This window comes from Nothoprocta perdicaria, unplaced genomic scaffold (genome assembly GCF_003342845.1).
Source record: "Nothoprocta perdicaria isolate Ctin4 unplaced genomic scaffold, notPer1 scaffold_6, whole genome shotgun sequence".
In the NCBI taxonomy this organism is placed as follows: domain Eukaryota; kingdom Metazoa; phylum Chordata; class Aves; order Tinamiformes; family Tinamidae; genus Nothoprocta; species Nothoprocta perdicaria.
Window position 1 is genome coordinate 4,998,353 of NW_020455865.1, and position 26,141 is coordinate 5,024,493.

The following is a 26,141-nucleotide window of genomic DNA, read 5'->3' on the forward strand; positions in this document are numbered from 1 at the left end:
AAACATCAGGCAGCAGGACAAAGACAAGACAGTGAGAGGGGCACAGAGATTTGGGTGGGAAGCAAACATCAACAGTTAAAAATCGTATTTATGTTTCAGCATTTCATGAAAGCACACAGAACTGTTTGAACAGAGACAGAGAATCACAGGATTACATGAAAACTGAACTCACCTCCTTGTAATCAAAATGAATGTGCATCTGTTAAATCTTCACTGCCTCTCCCCAGACAAGGATATTATTAGGCAGTATACCCTGGATAAGCATTTCCTAAGCTTTTTTTTTTTTCCCTTTAATAGAAGCTCTAGTGAGATTTTTAATCTAATAATCAATACAGGAGGAACACGGGCAGAAGTACCACAGACACTTTACAGTTTGTTTCTAGGTATTTGTTTTTTTCTCTGATTGTTCTGCAGACTATTTCAGGAATAACTGAAGATGAGCCAAGTCCTGGGTAACTGAATCACTGCAGGAAAACGAATTCAGAAGCAAAAACACGTTTATAGTCTTGTGTTTCAGGTGTTTCCTCTATCCGCTCCTCCCTCAAATGCTAAGAACAACTGCTCAATAGCTCTGTTTTTCAGCAGGAGACACAACTTAGATTGACCTTAGAGAAATGCAAGTAAGATGGATACAAATCTTATCTGAGGAATTCTCTAAGGGCTTCTCYTCACAAGACAAACTATACCTCGTTTCCTGAATCCACTGATGGAAAGCATTAGCATGCTGAGCAAACTCCTGGCGCAATTTGTCATTTTCTTCCTGCCTTCGCTGTTCCTTCTGCAGCTCCAATTCACGTTCCTGAAAAACAAACAAAAGAAATCTCAAATGGGGAATTAATACCATTATCTTCACCCTGTAACAAAAAGCAAAATTGAACAGCTGCACAGCAGCACAATTCTGAAACTCAGAGCAACCCTGAGGACTCAAAGATCGTCTTCAATAGCTAGACAAAATAAAATTACAACACAGAACAATCCTACTCAAGCCTCGAGAACTGGAATTCACATAGCAGTAACGTTACTGTACARTAAGGATGTTAGACATCTCTTAAAATTAAGGAATTAGAGATATTTTCATTCGTAGAATTTGTTTTTGATTGGATTTCTCTAAGTGCTGAGCTGTTCTACTGATTATCTTGAAGGGAGAACTTTTAGGAAAGATCTGAAATGTTGTAAGCTACAAAAATTTTTCCTGACTTGCCTTGATTATTTTCTGCAGATTCCTCCAGGTTTCTTCAAGGGCCTCCATAGTAAACCAAGTATATGGGTTGGAGGCTACACGGAAACTCTTAATCTGGCGATCAAGCTCAGCCAGCTGGTTGAAGTCAGCTTGGGCAGAACTGAGCGAAGAACGGAAAGCATCGTGAGCTTCTCGCAGTGCTTTGATTTCTTCTAGAGAGTTACAGCGCACAGGATCCGTCAGGTCCTCTTCAGCATTCTCAAACCAGCTGTTGAAGGCAGATGCCTTCTTTGCAAAAGTCAGGAACAGATCCTCAACCTTGAAAAAAGAAAGCAATCCAGCCATTCAGTTATGCAGTAATGCACTATACAACATCATCTGTGTTAACAAGCATAAACCATCATTTGTCTTTATTACTCATTTCCTGCAGGTATCTCGAAACCTATGAATAACTGCCATCTCCATGATCACTAGCCATAAATCAGAAAGCTTTAAGGTGACAGCATTGTAATTTGCCCCCCACACACAGAAAGATGACAATTAGATTTTAGTAGCCTCGAGGTTTTGGCATTCACCTTTCTGAAATGCTCCTGAGCCTCCAAGAGTTTCTTTTTCCTGGCAGCAGAGTTGGCAAGCAGCTGGTTCCAGCGCTTCATCAGAGACGCGTGCCGAGCCTCAATGGCCTTTGACTGGATGTGTTTGGCAGCTAGCAGCTGGTCTTTCAGTGCAGTGATGTTTGCAATTCCCTCCTGCTGGAAAGCCTGAAGTCCAGCATCAAAAGTTTCCTGTAACATTAAAAAAGAAGCAATTATTTTAGATTGAAATATATACAAAATAAAGAAATAAACACAAATGCAAATAAATGWCAAATGCTATTTTTCAACTATTTGCAAGACTGAAAAAACCATGAGCACTAACCTGTTTTGTGAGTAGTGTCTGTACAGAGGAGAGGTCACGTCCATAATCATCTGTCTTCAGGCTGTTTTCYTTCTCGCCTAAGAAATGAGGCAAATTACATTAAAACCTCAATATTTATTCTTCCCAAATATTCTATTTCTAATAGGGGAAAGCCTCATGGTCCAATGAAATAATTACCCCCAACAACATCATGTGAAGTATCAGATACACCACTGCTGGGAACTTTAGATTCTCATCTCCTCATTACAACAGCAAGTGAGAAGCTACCTGAGCATTTCAGCTCCTTCATGACAACAAACTCCCTCAATATAAGACCTACCTATCCATGACTCTACTACATCTGCTTTCCAGTTGAACTGGAGGAAGGCRGAGTTCTCATCCAACTTCGCCTTCCTCTGAGCTGCTGCCTTCTCCAGATCTGACACTTTGCCTCTGAGGCCCTTCATCTTGGCAGTTATGTTCTCCACGTGGTGATTGTTCTACATGACAGGAGGRAAAAAAAGTTACACCATGTCATCTGAAGGTCTCCCAAGACATGTCAGTGACAGAGCAAGGAATTCAGCTGACAGACTGTTCATTCTCAATCTATAATGCTGCTCAAAACCAGATTTAAAAGCACTTAAGACCAACTGGTTATTTAGTTGCAAAAAAACGAGTAAGAATTATCTTTAGACTGCATCTTATTCAGACTGCAAAAACAAGAGATAAACAGTCAACAAAACAGTCCTGGGAAAAAAGCAAGCCTACTTCAACATGAAAATATCCTGGGTAGCTTTTGAGGATTTTTCTTTATAAGTTTGTATTCACCTTTTTAATGAGATCCTCTCCATTAGCACAAACATCATTCACTCTGTCTTTGTGTACAGTGAAATCAGTCTCAAAGGCTTCGTGCTTTTTCAGCAAGCCCTGCAAATACAATGTGTAATCACTTTTAAAAATATTTCTTCATTAAAAACAAAAAGAAGAAAAAAAATATTGTTGCAAGTCAACTAACATTAAAAATTTTGGTCAGAAAAGTTTATCTTTGCTCGTTAACACAACTTGTTTCTCCCCTCCCCATGGACAAAAGATGTCTAGATACAACTTCTAAAACCACTTTAAGCCAATTTTCTCTTTGTTGTATTTCTTGGAGAACTTAATTGTTCATAGGAAAAGAGCTCTGCATTCAGAAATAATTTACTTCAGACCAGAGTCAAATCTTTTCCTATGTGCTATTTACAAAGCTTTAAAAAGCAGATAAATCTAGATAAAGGAGGCTCTTTGAAGGGCCTGAATACAACAAAATGCGTGGAGTCCAAGACTATAAAACGTTAATTTATGCTATAGTTAAAACATACTAAAAGCCTCTCCAGAATATGTCTTAAGCCTCTTGTTATAGTCCTGCTTCACTTCTGAGTTACCTACAGGTACTTTGAGGGAGGATGCAAAGTATTTAACCATCTCAACATACCTGCATTTTTTACAATTAGTTCAACTCAACTCAGGACAAAAGCTACTTGATTGAACCGGAACTGCCCATCACAAATCCAGAGGCAAAAAAATGCCATTTTTTTTAGTCATTTCTATAGAAAATGAGCATTTGGAATGTTTCTGTAAAATGAATTAGTATTTTACAACACATGCTCTCAAAGTGAGCAAACAATAGTCTCCAAACTGGGAAGAACAATTGAATGGTCCATTAAGGTCTAGCCAAGAACAGCATGGTAAAAACTGAGGTGACTACTTTCTCCATACCTGGATGGCAGCAAGTGTGTCCCCATAATCCTCACTAGCTACCAAGGTCATTTTCTCATTAATCCAGGCTTCTTCTTCCTCAACATTTGCTACGAACTGTTGGTACTCCAGAGACTCCTCTAGACGTTGCCCTCTGTATGGGAGAGGAAAGGCAAAATTAGCCATTGTGCTGCTTTACCACTGCTAACTACTGCTCTACCCCTTCTAGATGTCAGATGTGAAAGCAAATTAGAACAGCAGAGTACCTGGGCACAAAAGATGAACCCTAACGTACACTCATTCACACTTCTTTAGCAGCAGACTATTATATCGCCAGTTCTAGAAATTCCCTAGGCCAGAAGACCTGTGGTCATCCAAAGACTGCAATAAACCTTTGCTGACAATGCTCAATCCCCCCCAGTTTGGGGGGGATTATGGCCAATTAATTTCAAATCCAGCATTTCCAACTGGACCGAGAAATGGGCTTATACACAAACCCAAGCTTTCCGTATACAGGACCCAGGGTCTCTAATAAGGAACATTACTATACCTGTCATCAATGCTAGGTGCTACAACATGGTATTACAGACTAATGACCTATATCTAAAAAACTGAAATTCAGTGAATTTTGTTATTACAAATGCCTACAACTGGTTTATCCCTACTGCATTTTACAGAAAGATGAGTCTCACACACCGAGCAGCTGCCAATTGTTTTAACTCTTTCCAGTGATCCACAAACTGAGCCAGTCTCTGCTGTATCTCTTCCTTTCCAATTGTATTATCATCTGAAAGCTTCTTCCCAGTGTCTAGAACACCCTGCAGGGCAGAGAAGCAAACAGTCAACAGAACACTCCTTGCTCTCTTCTGCACTTTAACTGGATTCCCTCAAATCTATTATGGGTTTTCTTGTACCAGGTCATTCTTATGTAACATGAGTGAACTTTTAAGGAAAATATGTCTTACAGGGCCGCTTTCCCCAACAGATTTCCTTTACCTGTATAGCAGGTTCATGGGCAGCTAATTCTGCTTCTAAGCGCTTGTGTTTTTTCCTGAGGTTTTGCACACCAGTTAGGTCTCTGCCGTAGTCCTCTGAGCTAACCAGCAGTTTCTTCTCTCTAAATTGAAAAGGGAGAAAATGTGAAAGTATTTTACACAGGTCAAATCTCACAACTAGAGCAAGCATCTTCATATTTACCATGTTCTAGGATGTTCCTCATTCTAATTATTGAGCTTATAGGGCAATACATATTTTACAGAAAAGCAGTAGTGTAAAGCATCTAAGAAAAGTCCTTGTATTTTGAAGCTAACAATGCTTCAAACAACATATAGAGACAGAGAATAGGGAAAAAGAAAGAAAAAAAAACAATTTTTGTTAGGAGTTCTCCCCCAAATACTGGCATTAAGTTTCCTTTATCTAGTCCAGAGTTAAAAAAAAAAAAGTTAGTTTAGTTGTTTCACTAAAGAACTTTTCTTATTGTGGCCTGGCCAAACTGTAGATAAAAGGTCCACACCCAGGCTAGTGCTAAAGCCCTTTTGAATATCATTTTCCCTGACTGGGAGGCAAAGATAATTCCTTGTGCAGGCACATACCTATGGAAAAGCAAGTTATAAAACCATACTACAGATTACAAATGTTGTTAGCAAGCTGGCAAACAAGCACGTGCCCTTATGCCAACGCCTAGAAATTCCAAAATACACACTTGATCCAGGACTCCTCGTCATCCATATCACGGAAAAACTGATGCAAACGGTGGGACTCATTCAGCTTTGCTCGGCGAGCAGCTGCCATGCTCTTGATCCTCTGAAAGCGCCCGTTAATAGTCTCCCGTTTGTCCTTTACTTGGGAAGTATCGAAAGCACTGCTGGTCATCAGGCTGTCAGCTTGACTATTCAGGTCTTTCAGACGATCCTAGAAACAGAGGTGAAGGGGCACGTGAACAACATGGATCTYATTTCTCTGTCATCTCAGTACAGGCTGCTTGCTGGGCAGAGTCCCAGTTTGTATGAGGGAAACATGTTTCAACAGGTATATGAATGCAGCATAGATTGAAGCATTATCTGTAGAATTTGCAGATTACTACGATTTCTTCCAAAATTAAAAGAGATTGCAATACCTCATGAGCAGATATATCAGCTTCCAGTAATTGGTGCTTCTTCAGAAGGTTATTAACAGAAGCCAAGTCCTTCCCATAGTCCTCAGATGCCAAAAGAGCCTCCACCTGGAAGAAAAGGGCAAAAAGAAGGTGTTGCAGTGAGTCATGTGCTGCATTTTCACCAAAACTTCAGATATAAGGCCTTTACAATTATGCGAATTATTACCCTCTTCAATTTTGATGACAAACATCTGCATCATCCATTTCATTCATAAAATACTTTATTACATGAACGATATTAAAAAAATCCACACATATTTTAGATTTTTAAGAATTTCTTAATAGATACATTTTGCAGAAAAAAAAAATAGACTTGCTTAAAGGCATACTGTATTACAGAAAAGTTAATATATACAAAGGGAAGCTAGAATTTAAAAGAAAGTTGCATGAACTAATAATCACAGTATCTATCAGGCAGTTTACCTCTGAAAGCCAGAAATCAAAGTCCTTGATTCCAGTATTGAAATTCTGTTGTTTGTTAGCTTCTTTGAGCTTCTGACTCTTCTCTGCTGATTTCTGCACCAGGAATTGCCACTGGTCAGCCAGGGCAGCTAGGCGTGCCTGTTACAAAGAGAAAATAAAAATCTATAAAAATCAAAATAAAAAAAAAGTTCTAATAAGTGCAACACCAGAACAAGATAAAAATTTGGCTTCTGTTTCCAGGTATGCAAACTGTACAGCCTCTATTTCATACTGCCTCACTAGTTCAGTTTGATTTTTACATCATGAGTGCAGGATCAGGAAACTTCTCTCATTCTTAAGAATGAAGCAATATGATTATCCTAATTTTTACTGAATAATCTTTTTTTTCCCCAAAAGGAAAAAGCTCCCAACTATCCAATCAGCKAAATAAAAGCTTTAGCTCAGCAAGTCTTTTAGGAGCTGTTGTACCTACCTTCACAGCATCCTCACTGCCAGCACATGCTCCTCTTTCAATGAGAGAGTTCCCCATGTCAATGACGCCCCGGATCCGATCGGCGTTGGCGTGGAGCTCGGCTTCAAAGGCTTGATGTTTCTGATGTTTGCTCTGAGTAGGACAAAACAAAACTCTTCAGACACTGCACCAAGGGCTCCTAAGTTGTTCTCATAGGCTGACAAGAGAATACAACAATTGCCTACGAACACACAATTGTGTATAGTCTAGCCTTATTCTAAGCCTAGTCTTATTCTCTTTAAAAATACTTATTTGCTCACTCAAATAACAACACCTGCCTACAAAACACTCCTAGGATTAATTTAGACTTGAGTAAAGCTTTCTCATTTACTTTGCTATCTCCTCTAGAAAGCAGCAATCATATAGACACCTAAGCAGAAGCACAGTGGATCTTGTTTCCTACTCTTACTAGTTTTACAAGTTTCTACTTCCCTTCCTTATCAAGGAGAAATTGCTGCTTTGTCTAGTTCCTTTCTGCACAGCTTTGAAATTGGCCAAAATCATGCGTGACCACATTATGTTGAAATCATGAATTATTGGCCAAAAAAGCACTGTAAAAATAACTTTCAACTGTTTGATGAAAACTTTTCTCTGCTGAGCTGAGAGCACCATGAGAACAAGAGGAGCCTCGGTATGGGAGGATGTATACAATCTCTCTCACGTATACACACATCCATCCACTCACCAGAAGATAACGAGAGCACATAAATGACATGACAGAATTTACAAGTATTAACCGGAAATGCTAGTAACATTAGACATGGGTATACAATGTCCTGAGAGAATGGAATGAAAGGAAATGTTAGAATAAAAATAAAAGATGCAAAATACTATAGCACTGGTATGAGAAATTCTGCATGAACTGCTTTATCTTAGAAATGCTGAAATTACGAACACATATCCTCAGAAGCCAAATTTAACAGCATATAAAATTAAAAAATAACACAAAGCTGCGAATTGTCTATCTCCACATAAACATTACTGCAACAAACCAAACACAACTTTTTCTTTCAAATATAAATTATTTTTTTTTCTAAAAATTAAAGTATCACAGCCTAAAGTGATAAACACAGTGCTGCTCTCCTTCCTTTCTCTAGGCTGCTTCCTCCCCTCTTGTTTTTATTCCATCTTCTCCTTCCAAATATCCTCATTTTAATTCATTAGGTCTAACACTTTTATTGAATTTTCCACCTGCAGCAACTTATCTTTTACAAACACAAGCYGATAGAGTTGTGATATCACGTCACCCTCCAAAACAAAACTCCTCGAAAAAGGAGGATGACGGAGTCTATTGTCAAACTTCTGAAAAAGGAGGATAGCAACATTTTTTCTAAGGACTAGCTGCTTAAAAAAAATAAATAAAAACACATGACTAATCATCTAACACCACAAATTAAACAGATCATGCAGAACACCTGCAAAACGAATATGTAAAGAAAAATAAATGATGCTGATGAGGAATTAACAAAAAGCCACATCCATAACATGAAGATCAATAGCTGTACCTGGATGAACATCAACAACTATGAGCAAACAAAGAGATCGGATGAACTGATGGATGGAGCAACAGACTGCAACCAGACCTTGTGCTCACACAGAAGCTACACAAGAGAAAAACTCACATACCAGGGCTAGTCCAAACTACAAAACTTACCAGCAGTTTGGAAAGCTATAAAACAGATTAAGAAAAGAAGTAGTTCAGTGCATTCATACTACTTCATAAACCAGTATTAAAACATACAAGATAAGAAACCACTATTTATGTTAATACTAAAAAATGAATTAGACTTCACATTTTAGTACATAAAACAGAGATGAGACCTGGGAAGTTTGTTTTCTTAAGTTATTACCTAAATGCTAGAGGGAAGATAAAAAAAAAACCCAAAAACAATACCTCCTCAGAGCTTTCTTCAGAAAGCTTGCTGCTGCGGACACTACATAGCATTCAAATGGTATATATGAATAATTGACAAGTGAGTTCTATTTTAGACCTTTCGTGCATAATGCWACTTCCATTTTCTCCTTGTACAAGGGAGACTGTGCCCAAAATGATGCATTACTTTCTTATCACAGAACAAGGATTCCTCTGAGCATATGCTTTTAAAATACTGTATGTTTTCTATGGTTAAAGTTTCTCCTCTGTTTTTTGAGCTGAAAAACACATTCACCTGGATATTTGTGGGATCCTTATATGACTCATCACTTGCAGTTTGGAGCTTCTCACTGATCCAAGCTTCTATTTCATCCACATCACGGCTGAACTGTTGCAGAGTCTGAGATTCTCCCAGCTTAGACCTCTTTTCAATCATTTGGGCTTTCAGACGAAGCCACCTGTACACAAATAAACATGTAACGTGAAAAACTAAGACTGAACATGGCATCATGTTCAACAGCTACGAAATTATGTCAAAAAACTTTCTTTTTCAAGTCAATAGCTTCATCTGATCYGACACAGTGATCAGTTTACTGACCTGTCCAGAACCTCATTGCGTCTGCTGGCAATGACTCCCTTTGCATAATGATCGGCAGAAATCAGCTGGTCAGCAAAAGACTGCAAGACAGCAATTTTCTCTTCCTATTTAGAACAAAAGCCRTTAATTAGAATTGTATTACCTTAAACAAAGCCAAGTGATGATCAAGGTCAGGAATGGAACAAGACATTTTTTTCTTTTAGTGAATAAATGATACTGTAAATGCATGAGTCTCTAAAGGAAGAGCAACTTAGGACAGAAGTATCTTCTGAACTTCAACCTAAAGCAATATGATCTTTCAATAAAAGCAGGCATCTTTCTTCTAAGAAAGAAACTGAAAATATAAGTAATCTGTTGCAAATAAAAATACTTTAAAAAAATCCACCTTCAAGTAATTAAGTTGTGATTTACACAAATACTTATCATTATTTTTACAATAGCTGCAGGTAATGAAATATATTAATACATCTGTATCTGCACTAACAATTTGCAAACTGCTGTAGATCCCAAATGCCTGCGTATTTGGAACCAGGGAGTCACACACTTGCAGAAATTCAGGTAAGTCCTTCTGTTGTTAACCTACATGAGAAAAACAGAACTATTTCCCCCTCACTTTCTCTATACTCCTCACCTGGACATTGATTGCTTTATCAAAATCTTCATGYTTCTTGATGAGGGCCTCCACACTGTCTAAGGAGTCTCCTTTGTCTTCTGTATTTAGGAAAGCCTCTCGGGCAGCCATCCAGTTCTCAGCCTGTTCACAGTCCCGATGAAACAGCTAAGAAAAAYAAATCCCAAGTGTGAGACAGACCATGAGCCATCGCCATGAAACAGAAAATTTCCTTATAAAAGGAGAATCTCTTTTTCTTTTTTAAAATGCAATAGAGTACCTGTAATTCTAGGCATTGGTCTAGCATCATTCTGCGCTGGACCCAGGCCTTTTCTAGATCTGTCCGTTCTTGATCTAAAGTATCCAGTTTCTCCTTGATCTCTGGGCTAGCATAGTGTCCACGAGCCAGAAGCTGTTGCCCAAACTGTTCAAATGCCTGGAAAGTGCCAGCCCGGGCATCTATTTCAGTGCGGTGTTCCTGCAAGAGACAGAATTGATCTATTTTTGGAACTGTAAATGCAAAGTCTGAGAAAAAGAAGCATCTGTTGATGTTTTTATAGGTGTTTATAAACTTATGATCTTTCACACACCTGGTGTCTTTCCAGTAAGGCCTCAGCTCCGGTCACATCCTTTGCAAGTTCATCTGAGGACACCAAGCTCCGGATTCCATTGATCCAAGACATAAGGTCCCTGTAAACACACATTAATAGAGATTTTTTCCCCCTCCCTCCACTRCATTAATCCAGAATAGGAAAAGCAGTTCCTTTTCCAACTCTCTCCAGAAATATTCCTGTAAAATAATAAGCCATACACACTTCACTAATAATATACATGAGATGGATTTGGGGGGAAAGGAGAGGTCTCTACCTGAAATCACTGAGGAAACGCTGCAAGTCATGAGAATCTCCAAGCTTCTCCTTGCGCTGATCAGCGCGTTTTCCCAGACTGTTCCAAGCCTGGTTCAACTCAGTACATTTTTCTTGGAGATCTTCAGCAGATTCTGGATGTGACTGGATCAGACGCTGGGCAGTTTCACCAAGAGAATTCACCTAAAATTAGGGAAAGTAGAATAAACACAATGAAGAGGAAAAAAAAAAAAAAAAAGCTGTTTTCTGTAGTTTGATCATTTCTGCTGGATCAAGAGAAGCTGCTCTTAGTGTTGCGTCTCTCTCCATCTCACCTTATCCCCAAGAGCTGCCAAGTCCCTCTCAAAGCCTTCATGTTTGCGCTGCAGAGCCTGCACACTGGCCAAGTCATGTCCATAATTGTCTGTATTTAATGCTTGATTTTTCTCCTCGATCCATTCTTTTGTTTCATCAGCATCTCTGATTTGAGCAAAGGGAAGGTGAAAAGAGAATTAAAATGAAAGCCATGCTAGGATCTTTGTTATCTATCAAGTCACCCAGTTCCAGAAAAGTTCAAGAATTTGACAGCTCCATTAAACTCATTTTCTCAACTTCTTTTTTTAATTAAGACCAAACACAATATAAGCAGCCCACCTGTGGAATCTCTGGACTTCATGAGCACTGCCCAGCAGCTGACTCCGTTCCTCTGCCAACTGCTGCAGAGATCTCCAGCGCTCATTCAATTCCTGAACAAAAAGAATCACTGCTATTGCAGAGTAGTTTGCTAGCTTAGTTCCACAAGAACACACAAATTCAGGTAGTCTAGCAAAGAAAAGCTTTGTAAGGGTTTCTCCTGGGAGGAAAAAATCAAATTATTAATATCCTGAGAGGTAAATGTTGTATTTCAAAGTTCTTTCTGCAAGTTCATCCAGAAGGATTTACATCCGGATACCAAGAATACAGAAAGGGAAGGTGAAACAAAATTTAGCTTTTAAATCCATTTCAAAAAGCTGTTTCATTACCTTGATGGAGTTAAAGGTTGCCACRGTGTGTACCATCATACGTGCAGACTATGAAAAGATAGAAATAATAGAAATGTAGCATTAAAAGTCATATCCTACTGATGAGAGTCAAGAGTCAGATTAAAATGCCTTAAAAAAATCCATGACTTGACCTATACCAACTTTACAGAAGGGGGGGGGAGGAAAACTCTCTAGATCTTAAGKTTCCATGGTTTCCATGAAAATGTGAATTCTTTAAATACTCCTTTAAAATATTTACATAATGGATAACTAAAAGTAATTATCTGCAATACCTRAAGTATAACAGATCAGTATAAATTCTTAGTAACTTACATGCAAATATTAACTTGTTAGTGCAAACTTAAACAAGCAACAATTGCCTTAATGAGGACAGAAAATTAAAAATTAAGTACAATATTTGATAAGATGATTAAAAAAAACAGTTGAACAGAAAATATTAATTGCTCAAACTGTTCAACTTCTGGCATAGTTTCATCAAARTCAAATAAATAGTTGATTCATGTATTTCCAGAGCCCAAGATGACAGTCAATATTGCTGAAGGCTCATTAGAAAGATAATAACCAATTTCCTCCAATGTGCAATGTCTTTTCCTGAAAAAGATGAACTCCTTGCAAAATTCATCCCTTTGCAGACATGCACAGACAAGAATTTAGTGTGCTAAGTTACTACAAGACAATCATTCAACATATATATTTAATCTATGTATAGATTTACGTAAAAAAATCACTATTAAAGTCTTGTTGATAAGGGCACATTTTCTATAATGCTGACAAATCAGAATCTGTTCAGCTGGATTTTCCTATACACACACTTTTTAAAAGATATTTCAATTCTTAGAAGGAGGGTATAAGACATGAAACGGGAATAAAATTCTATGGAGGAAAGCACAATGTTGGGTAATGTCAGAAATATTCAAAATGCATCAATGCATCATCATGCATCATCGGGTGACAGCTAGTCACTGTAAATCACTAATGGGCAGATAAAATTTTCCTCTACTCTTATAGCAGATGAACTAGATATGAATAATGATAGACAAAAATACTGCTCTACATACAGCAACAGCATATTCCTTATTAAAGAAATATTGATTAAGAAGGGTTTTGACTCCCGGAAATATAAATGTTTATTTCTGGTGACTAGGTAAGAAAAAGAATGAATGAATGCCAAGCAAATGAGGAAGATTCTACATCCAGTGGTTGCTGTAAGAGTTAAAAATATTGGTATTAAAATTGCAGTTAGTCTTAACAGTAAAGCCTCTAGGCAAAAAACAGTCACCTTGCAGAGGTTGGGTAAATATTTACCCCTTATAATCATACCCCAAAATAGAAAGTTCACCTAAAAATCACTATAGGTTTTTGCAACATGCTTGTTGAAGTAAACAAGGTGAAATGAAATTCTCTAACCCTAAATCAYGATCAATTCAAATGCCTGCCAAGACTAGGGACAGTGCTGACACCACTCTAATTGTCTTAAGGGCAGGAGGAAGGCACATGAGGAAGACAATGATATGCAGTAGTTCTTGTTTTATTTTCCATGCCACTAAACGACACCTACCTTCCAAGGAGAGGCTGTCTTAGAATCAGTTTCATCCTGTTCAAAAATGTGAACACACAACTTTAAATACATGAAGAAAATAAGCAAAATCTAAAACTTTTAGAAGACATAAAAAATACTTGAGATAGTTCTCCCCATTCACTGCTTGATACARTGCATCGATTGTTACTCATTTTGAGTTATCCTGCTCTGTATTGGTTTGTGATGGGGAGAAGAGGAGGAAGAAACAAATGGATGAAAGATAATCCCTTTATATCCATCTAAAGTCATTATCTAGAATGAGATCCTTCATGAAAATGAATTACAATTACAGCTGAACTTTTACCTGGTATATCCCATATTGTTAAAACTGCCACACTGCCTCAGAAATAAGCACTTACCCTAGGCATCACACCATAGACTTCCTGTAAAGGAAAAACAGCAGCAATTAGTTATTTTATGGAAAATTGTTAYTATTTTTAAGAAAGGGAAGATATCAAAAGAAATATGGTCAATTCAAACTGTAAATTTCTGATGGCCACACGACAAAGGGTATTAAGTGTCTTCTTAGAAAACAGCTACATTAGACTAGAGAGTAATCATCTTGAATCTTGCTGCACAAGGAGAAAAACATGGAAAATATAGTAAAGAAAGGAAGAAATTATTTTACTTCTCAAGAGCATTAGACTAAGTCAAAAAGAAAAGCAGACCTGTTGCTGTACTGCTTGCACTTCATCTGCCATCAGCCCTTCTGATTCGAGATCATTTGCAACCTTGTTTATGTCCTTCAGACGCGATTCGTTAGCTTTTAGATCCTGCACAGAACAGCAAAATGGCACAAAATTAGTGTTCACATAAGCAAAGCACGTGGATCAAGTTTACACAAGCAGAGGTGCAAAAAGCACCCAGTGTGTGAACAACAGGGATTTCTCCACTTGATCCCTACAGTTACCAGTGGACAAACAACACATGAGAACCTACAGTGAGAAATCCTAGCTGTCAGTCAATATCAGCAGATTAAAGAAACCCACTATCRGTTTTCCATACACAAAAGTAATTCAAAATCAACAATGGAATTAAACTGTCAAGGATAACAGGATGATCAAGACGAAGGTTGAAAGCTTTTAATGTTACTGGGTAAAGAAACTAAAAGGAWAGATACTTGATAAAGAAGCTAAAACTCTTAAAAGGAATTTTATTAATATTCTTAAATGCATCCAAATAGACTATGAAGCAGAACTGGAAGTTGTTTTAAAAAGCAGTAGTAGGGAAACTGCATTTAGATTTTAAGGTTGATATTCAGCCACTAGCTTAAGAATAAAATAAAATATCCTTTTCTCACCTACAATATTAGGTTGGTTCAAATTGTTTTGTCAGCTAACCAAGCTGCAAATGTAACAACATCCACAGAATTATCAAATCACTGGCTCTTCCAATGCATAAGGTCAGATGTCTTTGCATTTCAGTATGCAGTATTCTAATGAAGTGGATAGCACAGATGCATCTGCCTCAGCAATTTTCTTGTGCACAGAATAAACAACAACTGCACACGCTGAGGAARAAAAAAAAAAAAAAAAAGGAACCAACTCCCAAAGACAACCAGCACTTCAAAGCAGACAATTATTCTACACCTTACAAAACACTACAGATGAGAATTTAAAAAACACACGCTTTCCTTTCAACAAAAGGAAAGAGGGAAGAGCTTAAATGAAGGTCATGATTTGCACAAAAGGAAACTATAGCAGAAGATGTCAGCTTCTATATTTAAAGTATTACAGAAAGAGCTGTGATTCTCTGGGAGCTGGGAAGCATTCAGCAACCTGGAAACTGTAACCAAACTGAAGACACCTTGAAATGAGCTTTCTTCTCCATGCTCACACAGACAAGAATAAACATAATAGGTTAATTTCCATGAGAAATATGTTTCTTTTTCAAGTATATTTAATAACTGAAGAATTATCATAGACACATAACCAGGAAGACAGAAGGGAAAGACCTAAAACCAACCCAGATTATGCAACATTACAACCTACCTTCTGGAAATCATCAAATTTCTTCTGCAGCACCTCCACCTGCTCCAGATCAGCACCAACTTCCTCATTTGTGAGTGCAGCTTCCTTCTCATTGATCCACTGTTGAAGTTCATTAGCCTCACGGAAAAGCATGAACTTTTTGCAGCTTTTTTCTAGCATGCCTTTACGCTTTTCTCCCAGCTCAAGAAGAGAATGATACCTGGAACAAGCAGAAAAGGAAGATGGGGGACAGTCAGATTTATATGAGCAGGGTCACAGTAATTAAACATGTACTGGTATCACCAAAGATGTGGGAAATTCCTGTAATTCTACATACTGTTCTACAGAATATTCTATTTGTATGTGATTAGGTAAATATAAAACTGTACATGTTTGCCTCTCTATGGATCCGTCACCAAAACAAGACCTTCCAAATGAAAGGCTTCCAGTGGACAAGTGCAAAACCTAAACCAACGTTTATTTCAGGATAGTCTCTTAAGCTACAGCAGCACTGCGAAGATGAAGCCATAAAACAGAAGGTACATAAGGGAAGGRTCTTACTATAGGAAAATACTTCTCTAGCACATCAGGTCTGTCATGAGATTATTATCTCCTAGGTTTATAGCTACTGGACACAAAATACTCACCCAGCCATTACTCAGGGCAAAATCTGCTGAATATTTTTCTGAGGTGATACTTCTTTGAGAATACAAGTAACAAATGTATGGGAAATTCACCTACTCGGCTTTACTTATACTGTTTTTCTATCTGTGGGATCCCCAACAACGTCAGTGAAATTACTCGTTTATATTAAAATAAATATGAAGTAAAACCTCCAAAATTTGTCTGAACTGGCAAATTAGCCTTGAAAGTTCAACACAAAAGCATAATTGTGTCAATGTTTTAGAAAGCACAGGACTAAAGTCTCCTGTTTGATTACTTGCAATTAAGGAGACACAGACAATCCTACAAGACCATTCCCAAGCTATTAATTCAACAGAAGTGTTGTAGTCATTATTGATATTAAATTAGAAACCTCACTAGCATTACCATTATAATGCCCATTTGTAAAGAACCTGCTTAGAAAAGCCACCCTTAACACTCATTATCACCTTATGTTAAGTGTTCTGTAATGTGAGATACTCTGGCTGCAATTATATTCTTTTTACATACTGAATCATTGCAGGCTGATCTAGTACAGTGATGAGCAGCAGCAATTAATCCTCTTTATTAAGTCAAAAAGATGTGCATTTTGATGTTATTAAATCAGTTAATAGATACATTGCTGAGACACCTGCAGGAGCCTCAGCTGGGAAGAGGGCAGCACGGAGYGTGTTCACCTGTCACCTTGGAGCACACAGGTGGTCAGGGAGCAGTTACACCTCCCAGCTAGGAGAGGCAGCGTTTTCCTAACCCCTACCTCAGAGGTGAGGGTCTGTGGAAGAAAAAGCCTTTATGCTCTGGGCTTAAGTGCCTGTAGAGGAAACTGATAATCTGCTCTAGGTGTTTCCATGAAGCAGTCTTTATGGTTTCCTTCCTATCACAATTTTGAATCAAAACCAAAAGGAAAAGAACTAAGAATCTTTTCCTCCTGGGTTTCAATGGAAGCATTCTGCTCTGACCTGAATGAGCTATTGTATGCAGGAAAACACTAAATTTAAAGTCTAGCTAACTGCAGAAGTTCAGCATACAGCTTTAGGGCTTATGTACTTATAAAGCTCATAGAGGATCTGGGGGCAAAGCCCTTTATAACCAGATCTTCTCTCAAACTTCCTTGGCAACATTTCATAATGCTCTCCCTTTGGATTCCGAAGGAATGTCCTCTGTTAATGTTATCATAACAAAAAATCATCCTCTCTATATAAGTTAATGATCTTGACTACCTAGCATAGACGTTAYTTTAACTAGGAAAACCCCACCTCTTCCAAAATATAAAGCATTCATATGCAATATGCTATACACATGGAGAGAATATGTGTGTGTCCATGAAAAAAAATATATTTTTTTTTTATCTGGACCCAAAAACACAATATACACTAAAACATACCTATATACATATTACTGAAGTGTTATTTGGTAAGCAAAATCAGTATAATGGAAAACACCACATCACCATTTCAGCAATGCAAAAGTGACCCACAAGATAAGCAGCTGGCTGGATGGCTGACTGTAAAGAGCACATGAAACACATACCAGKGTACTGATCTAAACTGAAATAGTTCACACATTGCAGAAATTGCTTCCTTCATGTCTCTTTGGAGCAGCTTTCCCAAAGAAAGAAACAATGGGAGAATGTACAGGGACAGTATGGAGACAGCATGGTTTAGAAAGGGCTAATCCTACTCACAGTTCTTCGACCTGTTTCATACGCAGAGATACACTGCCGACTTCCTTAGTTATGAGAGTCCTGCACAGACAGAGGGAGCACAGCAAATGCATGCAAAAAATTAGTCAGATTAACAAAAATAATGAAAGCAGCAGCTCCATCCATGGTTGTCTATGGTAGATGGTTAAGAGTTCACATTTAAATGGAGAAAATTAGATGTCATTCAAAAGCAAACACAGCAAATCACATAAGGAAACCTCATTAGTACAGTTGAACTCTCTCTATAAGGTCTCCTCATTTCCTGATCTTTGTGCTATTTGATATAAAACTCAAAGGGTTGGGCTCTTTGGCTCCAAAATAGGGAGCTACATAAATTGCAAATTATTAAAATTCTGAACCATSTGACACAAGTATTCAGTATATTTTCCTTTCCTTTCACTGGCATTAGCTACTTTATTATTAAAAAAAATAAACAGAGCTAAAGCAATCATTGTGCGTCACTGTAATAACTGGTGACTCAAAAYGACTGAGAGCGACAAAATTCTCAAGCAGTGACAGCATAACTGTGAAAAGAGGTGGGAGTATACCCAGAACTTTTAGTTTTAGTTTTCAAGTGGCTTGATAAGATGAGCCTGTAAGCCCACATCTCTCGCCTACAGCCCTCACTCAAACTAATCTACRATTACCATGTTTTTTAGGAGGTTATTAGCAAGTGGTCATGCAGCTTTCTCCATTTGTAACAACAAATTCTTCCTCTCCCCCTCTCTCTCTCTCTCTTTTTTTTTTTTTTTTTTTTAATAAAAAAGGGGGGTGAGGGGGAAGTGATTTTAATCCATATAATGGCAGCAAATAACATCCAAAAAGTCCAGGCTAGTGCCAAAACAGGCACAGGTCGTAGGCAGGTGACCTGCAGAGGCAGCCCTATATAGGGAGGGTACTGTACTTTGTGTAACCAAATTTAAGACAGTGTTTCAAAACGGATCACACTGTAAGAAGTGATGGCTACAAATACAAGAGCTGCTTAGGACAGATATAACTCACAAACAAGTTTAAGTTGTTAAGTACAACAAAAAGAACACACAAAATATTGAAGTCAGACAGTAAGTTGAGCTCAAGTGTCATGAATTTTACAGTTAAAAAATGGGAGAAGCAACAGGAAAATCTAGAATAAAAAGACTCAAAAGACTCAATAAGGTATCTCTGGTGAAGGAGCCCCCAGTTTTGCTCCATTTAATTCCTCTGTACTGTAAGATACTTCAACCTAAGCTTCTGGCATATGTGAAACGCAAAGGCTAAGCCAGCAAGTGCTGGGTGGTTCTCAGTCTTATCAGTTATATCTTACTGGTTGTCAATTTGCTCCTGTCGTAACGCTATGCTGCCCTGTTCTTCCAGGAGATTCTCTCGGGATGCAGACTGGGCAGGATCTAATTTTTTCACATAGGCAGCTGGTACAAAGCCCTGGCGGTCATTAACTTCAACCTTCCACCAGTCCTGGACAAAATGAAAAATGCAACCAGTATTAGGCAAGCATAAAGCAGGGTCTGCAAAGGAAAGCTGGGAAAATAGAGGTTCCATTAACAGAGGAAAAACAACATTCTTAACCTGTATAAAAAGAGAAAACTTATTTTAAACAAGTTACATCCTGAAGAATCTATGTTTTACTGCCAATTCTCCCCTTTTATTTGGTCAAAAAATCTTCAACAGCAGAAAAATAAGTTTTCTGACAGACAMATGCCCTATGGTATATTAAAACAATGCTGTTATACGACTTAGTAAAGCTGGCACCTAAAAAGGAGCCATGAGAATGCACTGAAGAGTGATGCCAAAGTGCAGAACGGGAACACAGACTAAACACACAAATGCTTTCACTTCTTTGATTATTCTTGTTTAAAATCACTACTCAGCCAAGCAGCTGAAACAGCTCGGAAAAACAAAAGTTAAGAACATACCTTGTTAGTGCTGTTCAGAAGGGTCAGGATATCTCCCTTTTTCATAGTCACCTCCCGAGGACTCTTCTCCTGGTAATCATAAAGGGCCAGGACAAGTTCTTTCCCAGTTTCATCATCTGTGGGAGCAACTTGTTGCTAAGAGAAGAGCAGAAGAAAAATGAATTAAATTCTGTCCCTTCTGTATGTTCACCATAATCCATGTAATTGCCCTAAAAAACATCACAGCACTACTTAAAATTGTAATGCTTTAAAAGGATTTTTGCTGAAATATATATATACAAGATAGGCTCATCTTGGATGCTGTCTGGACTTATACCTTGAAAATTACCACATGCTGCATTTTCCTTGATGCAATATTGCTGCCAGCTATAATGATGGGAGGAAAAAAAAAAAAAAAAAAAAAGACCACTAACTTAGTTATGGAAAATAAAGTACAATCTGTAGTAAGTTCTAAGTGACAACTGTTACTAAGCTTTTGCTTTACCTTTTGCTGACCCAAGAACTTTAGCAACATGATTAGCATCTTTCCTTACCCTGCATGACTGGGCCTGCTCCCTTAGTGCCTGTATGCTACTGCCATAAGCAGAAAGATCAGACATCAAAGCTTCATGTTTCTTCAGAAGAGCCTGAAACCAAATGATAAAAACATGTACATCTAGTGATTCCTTTTTTTTTTTTTTTTTAAATTTAAATTAAATTAAAGAAATGCTACTTGGCTTTAAAATATATTTAAAATATGTTTTTTTARCCTCACACATGGGGAATGTGGGTTCTTCAAAGCTGCCAGTCTTATGACTCTCATGACAATAACTACTTTATTTATTCACAGACTAGACAGTGGTCCTAATGCTGCTGGTGCCTTTCTTCTACCTTATCTCGGAAGCATTCTTTCACTCTGACCAGGGCTACAACACAGCACCCTGGAAATAGCATAAGGTTGAAATCATATCTTTAAACTGCACTTACTTTCCATTCAATCGTCAGTCTGCAGYGTCTCGAATGTGGCTTTTGGCCACAGAAAAATACCAATAAAATCACTCTTAGATTAAATAAAATGGCTTGTAGATCCAGTGGATTACTGCAAACTGGATACAATRGACTGCATCATCACAGTTAGTCTCAAAATCAGCACAACAAAAGGTTCACACACACTCTCCATGCCCAAAACCAACAGCGCACCTCAGCAGAGTCTTCATCCTTCCCATAATCTGTGCTGCCCACTATGGGCTCTTTTTCTCGCATCCAGGACTCAGCCTCATTAGCATCAGCAAAGTACTGCTGAGCTTGYAGGGAATCCTCTAGGTCTTGTCGACGCTGCGATGCCTTAGCTTTCAGAGAGTCCCATTTCTGGTTTAGTTCATGCAGTTTGGCTTTCACATCCTCAGCAGCAAAGTGTCCTAGGTTAAGAGAAAAGAAGAGGGCCCTGAAGAACTTAAAAGATATGAATAATGCAGTCAAAAAACATTACCTGCACTTCTCAAAAGTGACAGAAATTAGACTTCTGTGAACCTATCTAGCTATTCTGATTAGAATAATGAAAGCAGAATTCAGCTTGTCCTTTTGGCACAGGCTGGAAAACACTGTACCTGTCAATCAAATTGTACTAGGAATACCTGAATCCTTAAGAACAAAACAAGCTACGWTGTAACATTTCTTCTTAATTGTGAAGAAGGAAGTCATCTCCTTACAGGAGCATAGTTTTTACAGCAAACAAATATTATTTCAGGCATGCATTCTGAATCCCGTAAGTTAAGAATGCTGAGTTAGAAATAAAGACACATACTTATGTTACAACATGATTGGCTTTCACTGCCTTTGGGCAGGATTATTTCTCACGTTATGATTGCATATCACACATACAAGCCTTTAATGCATTTTTCCATACAGCAGTCAAATATCATAGACACAAAAAAATCCTGAATACAGGACTCTTAAAAGCCCAGATAAACACCATTGCTTGTTTTTATTTGTACAAGGTCAGAGAACAACGTACAGTACAAGGAAATTTGCATTTCTGAGAGGGAAAGAATTTAAATTGAGACACACCCTCTTCCACCATAGCATTTCCCTTCTGGGTGACGGCTTTAATGCGGGGCTCATGGCCTGCAATTTCTGCCTGCAAAGCCTGATGCTTCTTTAGCAGATTCTGGACGCCGATTAAGTCCTTGCCTGAAAGACACAAGACAGTTACTCAGCTAATGCCGATGTATTTGACTAAACTAAAATTTAAGGAAGCTGTAACCATTGGCAGACCTACTTGCAGAAAAAGTGTTACCACAAGCCAGATGGAGCACTGCGAAAACTGAGTTACCCACCAGAACTGTAAACAGGAAAAGAACCATGGCTAACAACAAGTAATCAGTGGTGTCTGGAATTACTTGCAGAAGATATTCCAGAAATTGCAAGGGAATATCTTATAAATGGGCAAGTTACAATGRAGCAATCCTGTCATCTAAATCCTGGATGCATCTGGATATCAGGATGCACCAACCTCGGTTGGTTGAGGCTGCAATAGGTTCTTTTTCCCTAATCCAGGTCTCTTCATCCTCGATATCACGGAAAAGCTGCTGCAGGCGAAGAGAATCTGCAAGTTTCTGCTTGCGAGCCACCATAGGATCCTTCAGAGCTTCGTAACGAGCTACTAGAGCTTCTTGTTTCTTCTTGATATTGTCAGCATCGAAGTGCCCAGCATCTTGGAACTGGCGTGCCTGGATGGTAATGCCATCTATACGGTCCTAAAATCAATTCAGCAGTTTTACATTAGGTTAGAATCACTAAAACACTCCAAAGCTTTTATTATCCTTGCTGTGTTTAGGGACTGAAAACATTCAGACAGAATTTTCAGGTGTTGGAGAGAAGACGTTGTGACAGAGGAAGAGAATCTCACCTGCACATTTTCAGGGTGATAATTTGAAGCTCTAATTATGTCCTGGATAATATAATAATAGATTACATAGACATAGCTGTTTTTAACCTACCAATTTGAAATAAAGAAAATTCTCCAGATCTCTGAGAGTGGGTATTTTCAGGCGAGCAGATCTCAAAGGGARGGAGGAAAGGTTGCTTTCCTTACCTGATGGGCTGCAACATCTGCCTCCAGAAGGGCATGTTTCTTCTGAAGATTCTGAACATTAGTAAGATCTTTTCCATAGTCATCAGAAGCCAAGTGCCCCTCTACTTCATAGAGCCACAGCTCAATGTCTTCCACATTGCGATTGAATTGCTGCTGCTGATTGGCTTCACGCAGCTTTATTCCTGAGTGAGACAGAACGATGAAAGGAAAAGATGACTTCAGTTTTCTACTTCATTTCTGTCTTCTCGAGGCCAGACTCTCCAGAAAAGAGCATTGTTCATATTCTCCCGAGTAGGTCTTACCTTTGAGCTCAGTGGCCTCCAGAAGTTTCTTCCACAAGCTGATAACTTCATTCATGCGAGCTGCCACTTCATCAGAGGCATAATGCTTGACATCGATCAACTTCTGGCCAGCTTTCTCCAGTGCATCAATACGGCTCTGATTAGCAGAAAGTTCTGCCTCAAAAGCCTGATGTTTCTGAACCTTACCCTGCAGATTTGATGGATCCTACAGATGAAGAAAGAAAAGAACTTTTTAGCCTAGAATTCGTATCTATAAGTCTCTGGAGAGTTTTTAAAATTACTTCATATATATGCCAAAACATCATTAGATATATTGCTGCCACAAATAAACCTTTCAAATAAGAACATTTAAGCTACTGTTAATACACAATTGCACCATGATGGGACAATCCTTCTTGGGGTCAGGGAAGACTTACTGTTCCTTTTGCTGTCATTACTGATGTAGGTAGTATTAATATTTTGGCTGATATTACTTCATATAATTAGACTGTTACTGCCTAAAATATATTCAGGAATTTGCTATTGTTTTTACCTTGTAAGCCTCATCTGTTGCGGTTTTCATTTTTTCATTAACCCAACTCTTTAGCTCATCAGAGTCCCGGAAAAACTGCTGCAGATGGAAGGAATCTGCCAGCTGGGCCCGGCGGTACATAGCTCTTTCATGAAGAGCATTTCGGCGGCTCAGCAGCTGAAAAAATAAATAAATAAAGATTACTAAATTCTTTAGCTTGTAACAACCACCATTCTGCTCTCTTTTGGAAAGAGTTCCACTGACTTGTACCATACGCTTATTACTTCTTCACTGTATTCATTGCTTTTATAATAAAAGAGCAGAACATTATCTCAAGTCCAAATCTATTTTAAGTACTTACAGCATCTCTGCGCGTAGCAACATCATCCATGGCATAATGGTTATTCTGAATCAGTTTAGTAGCAAACTCATCTAGTGCCTAAGGAGAAAATATTTTTTTTCATTCATTTGACATAACCAAGTTGCTTGTGCATGTTTACTTAGCAAACTAGTTCTTAATTTTGCTGTGGTAAGCTTTCAATAGACAGGCATTCAAATAACTACTGTTAAAATTCTTCATCTGAACCATTGTCTCATATACGAACAAGGGCAGATTTTTGACAATTTATTATCCATATATGTGCTGCYGTGATACACAAGCACTGGATTACTCAGATCTATGAGACAGTAAGCAAGCCCTATCCTTCTCTTTCTACTACCACTGTTCCATTTTACTAAAAATGCACATATCACATTTATCACAGTGGACAACTCTCCAGGGCAAACACCATCTTCCTCTATCATCCCCCAGCAGTATCTTCTTATTTACTGATCCTATTTACTGATCACATAATTTATATCTTATTTACAGATCACATAATTTAAAGCTCTTACTGTGATTTTCTCCTCTTGGGCACTTAGGGATTTCTCAAAGTCCTCATGCTTCTTTAGAAGGGCCTCAACGCTATCCAGAGAATCACCAAGGTCTTCGTTCAGCAGAAATGCCTACAGTAAAAAAAAACAAGCACATCACGGATTTGTTCACTGTATAAAATATTTTCATTCATATACAGTGGCAGTCACTGCTGCTGATAAATGTCATTTATTAGAGTCTGCTCCTCACCCCCCTCCCTCCCCCCCCCAAAAAAAAGCCACAAATGAAATAAATTAATCATATCCGGAGATTTTAAAGATATGCACTCACTTCTTGTTTGCTCATCCAGTTGTCCACTTGTTCAGTATCTCTGTAGAAGAGCTGCAGATCCATGCACTGCTCATACTGTTGCCTGCGAAGCTCCCACAGCTCTAACAAGGCAGCTCTTTCATCTGAGAGGATGGTTAGCTAAGGGATTGGAAACAGACGTGTATAATCTCTCCTTTAATGGATTGGTTCACTTCAATTTCAATGTAAAATCCTTTAAAAAGGCAGTTAACAGAGGACTGAAAATGACTTTTCAGGTAACAGAATCATTCTCCTATTACTGATACCATCAGCAGCAGCATGAGCTTTTTMTCAGCTTGCTTAAATTACTTAAGTTGATGAAAAAAGCTCTCTGCAGAGATGATACTTTGCAGCTTAAGATCTTTGTAAGAAATAAACTTTTAATTTAAGGGACACAGAAGAATGACACAATTGAAGATTCTTCTAGGAGCTCTTGCTCTCCACTTGAACTACTTACCTTTTCTTTAACTTCATCAGAAGCRTAGTGCCCAGCTGAAAGCAAAGCCTGACCAGACTCATCTGCAGATTTGAAGCTATCTTCATGGGCATCAATTTCTCCCTATAGAAGGGAGAGTGAATAAATCATTTCCGAAATTTATCATTAGTGTCAAAACATGAAGATTGCCATTGAAAATAACAGAGACAAGTCTAGATACCTCAATGATAAACATTTAATAATCTTTAAATACATTACACTGAACATGGAAACTACAGTCAAATGTATTATCTTAATGCACATCTAATAAAAGTCTAAATGCATATATTATACAGAAACTGAAAGTTGGTGTCAAGTCACATTATTACTGCTTATTTAGAGCAATCTCTTATGATTTGACTGCTCTAATCAGCATACCTTATGTTCCTGATGTCTATCTAGAAGAGCTTCTGCTCCAGCCACATCATTGGCAAGCTCGTCAGCATTGATTAGAGCCTTCATTTCAGTCACCCAGCTAGTCAGGTCGCGGAAGTCTGCGAGAAAGCGCTGCAACCTGGGCAAAACAAAAGCAAAAACGGTTGAGAATCATTTGTTTGCATAGCCTTGCTATCCTCTAGACCAAAGATAAGGAACCAAAAAGCAATTATATTAAGTAAATAAATATGCTCTCAACCCAAGAAACAAGTTTAAAAACCCAAGAAACAGGTTTAAGATTATGGGAGATAGTTTTTGTTATTTCTCAAGCACGTTTTGCATACAATCTATACTGAAAGTATAGGGAATATTCCTAACTACAAGCCTGTATGTTGAAGGTAACAGAAATCAAAAGACAGATCAAGCAGAATCTTTCAGGGTGTCCCACAGCACTGCTCTTGTGACAAGCACAGCACAGAGCAGTAGGGAG

General features: G+C 38.2%; 1 protein-coding gene across 4 annotated transcripts in view; it reads right to left on the minus strand.

Moving 5' to 3' along the window:
* Window positions 1-26,141, minus strand: part of SPTAN1 (spectrin alpha, non-erythrocytic 1) — a 39,100-nt gene that overhangs the window by 6,197 nt on the left and 6,762 nt on the right. The window contains exons 8-49 of one of the 4 annotated variants that reach the window (XM_026049428.1): window positions 25,655-25,790; window positions 25,259-25,360; window positions 24,784-24,921; window positions 24,474-24,584; window positions 23,941-24,018; window positions 23,601-23,756; window positions 23,069-23,273; window positions 22,767-22,948; window positions 22,185-22,428; window positions 21,740-21,862; window positions 20,873-21,090; window positions 20,227-20,319; window positions 19,694-19,828; window positions 19,087-19,235; window positions 17,766-17,825; window positions 15,440-15,638; window positions 14,117-14,221; window positions 13,808-13,831; window positions 13,428-13,463; window positions 11,849-11,896; window positions 11,481-11,572; window positions 11,162-11,306; window positions 10,849-11,030; window positions 10,572-10,671; window positions 10,262-10,459; window positions 10,003-10,149; window positions 9,372-9,475; window positions 9,069-9,231; window positions 8,555-8,569; window positions 6,862-6,993; window positions 6,390-6,527; window positions 5,928-6,032; window positions 5,514-5,722; window positions 4,808-4,928; window positions 4,508-4,629; window positions 3,833-3,965; window positions 2,906-3,004; window positions 2,418-2,577; window positions 2,099-2,175; window positions 1,756-1,965; window positions 1,202-1,498; window positions 687-799 (exon numbers count right to left, since the gene is read on the minus strand). In XM_026049428.1, the coding sequence (XP_025905213.1) occupies window positions 687-799; window positions 1,202-1,498; window positions 1,756-1,965; window positions 2,099-2,175; window positions 2,418-2,577; window positions 2,906-3,004; window positions 3,833-3,965; window positions 4,508-4,629; window positions 4,808-4,928; window positions 5,514-5,722; window positions 5,928-6,032; window positions 6,390-6,527; window positions 6,862-6,993; window positions 8,555-8,569; window positions 9,069-9,231; window positions 9,372-9,475; window positions 10,003-10,149; window positions 10,262-10,459; window positions 10,572-10,671; window positions 10,849-11,030; window positions 11,162-11,306; window positions 11,481-11,572; window positions 11,849-11,896; window positions 13,428-13,463; window positions 13,808-13,831; window positions 14,117-14,221; window positions 15,440-15,638; window positions 17,766-17,825; window positions 19,087-19,235; window positions 19,694-19,828; window positions 20,227-20,319; window positions 20,873-21,090; window positions 21,740-21,862; window positions 22,185-22,428; window positions 22,767-22,948; window positions 23,069-23,273; window positions 23,601-23,756; window positions 23,941-24,018; window positions 24,474-24,584; window positions 24,784-24,921; window positions 25,259-25,360; window positions 25,655-25,790 (5,604 nt within the window). The remainder of the gene's footprint in view (window positions 1-686; window positions 800-1,201; window positions 1,499-1,755; window positions 1,966-2,098; window positions 2,176-2,417; window positions 2,578-2,905; window positions 3,005-3,832; window positions 3,966-4,507; window positions 4,630-4,807; window positions 4,929-5,513; window positions 5,723-5,927; window positions 6,033-6,389; window positions 6,528-6,861; window positions 6,994-8,554; window positions 8,570-9,068; window positions 9,232-9,371; window positions 9,476-10,002; window positions 10,150-10,261; window positions 10,460-10,571; window positions 10,672-10,848; window positions 11,031-11,161; window positions 11,307-11,480; window positions 11,573-11,848; window positions 11,897-13,427; window positions 13,464-13,807; window positions 13,832-14,116; window positions 14,222-15,439; window positions 15,639-17,765; window positions 17,826-19,086; window positions 19,236-19,693; window positions 19,829-20,226; window positions 20,320-20,872; window positions 21,091-21,739; window positions 21,863-22,184; window positions 22,429-22,766; window positions 22,949-23,068; window positions 23,274-23,600; window positions 23,757-23,940; window positions 24,019-24,473; window positions 24,585-24,783; window positions 24,922-25,258; window positions 25,361-25,654; window positions 25,791-26,141) is intronic. The other 3 variants (XM_026049430.1, XM_026049429.1, XM_026049431.1) reach the window with 3 other exon arrangements.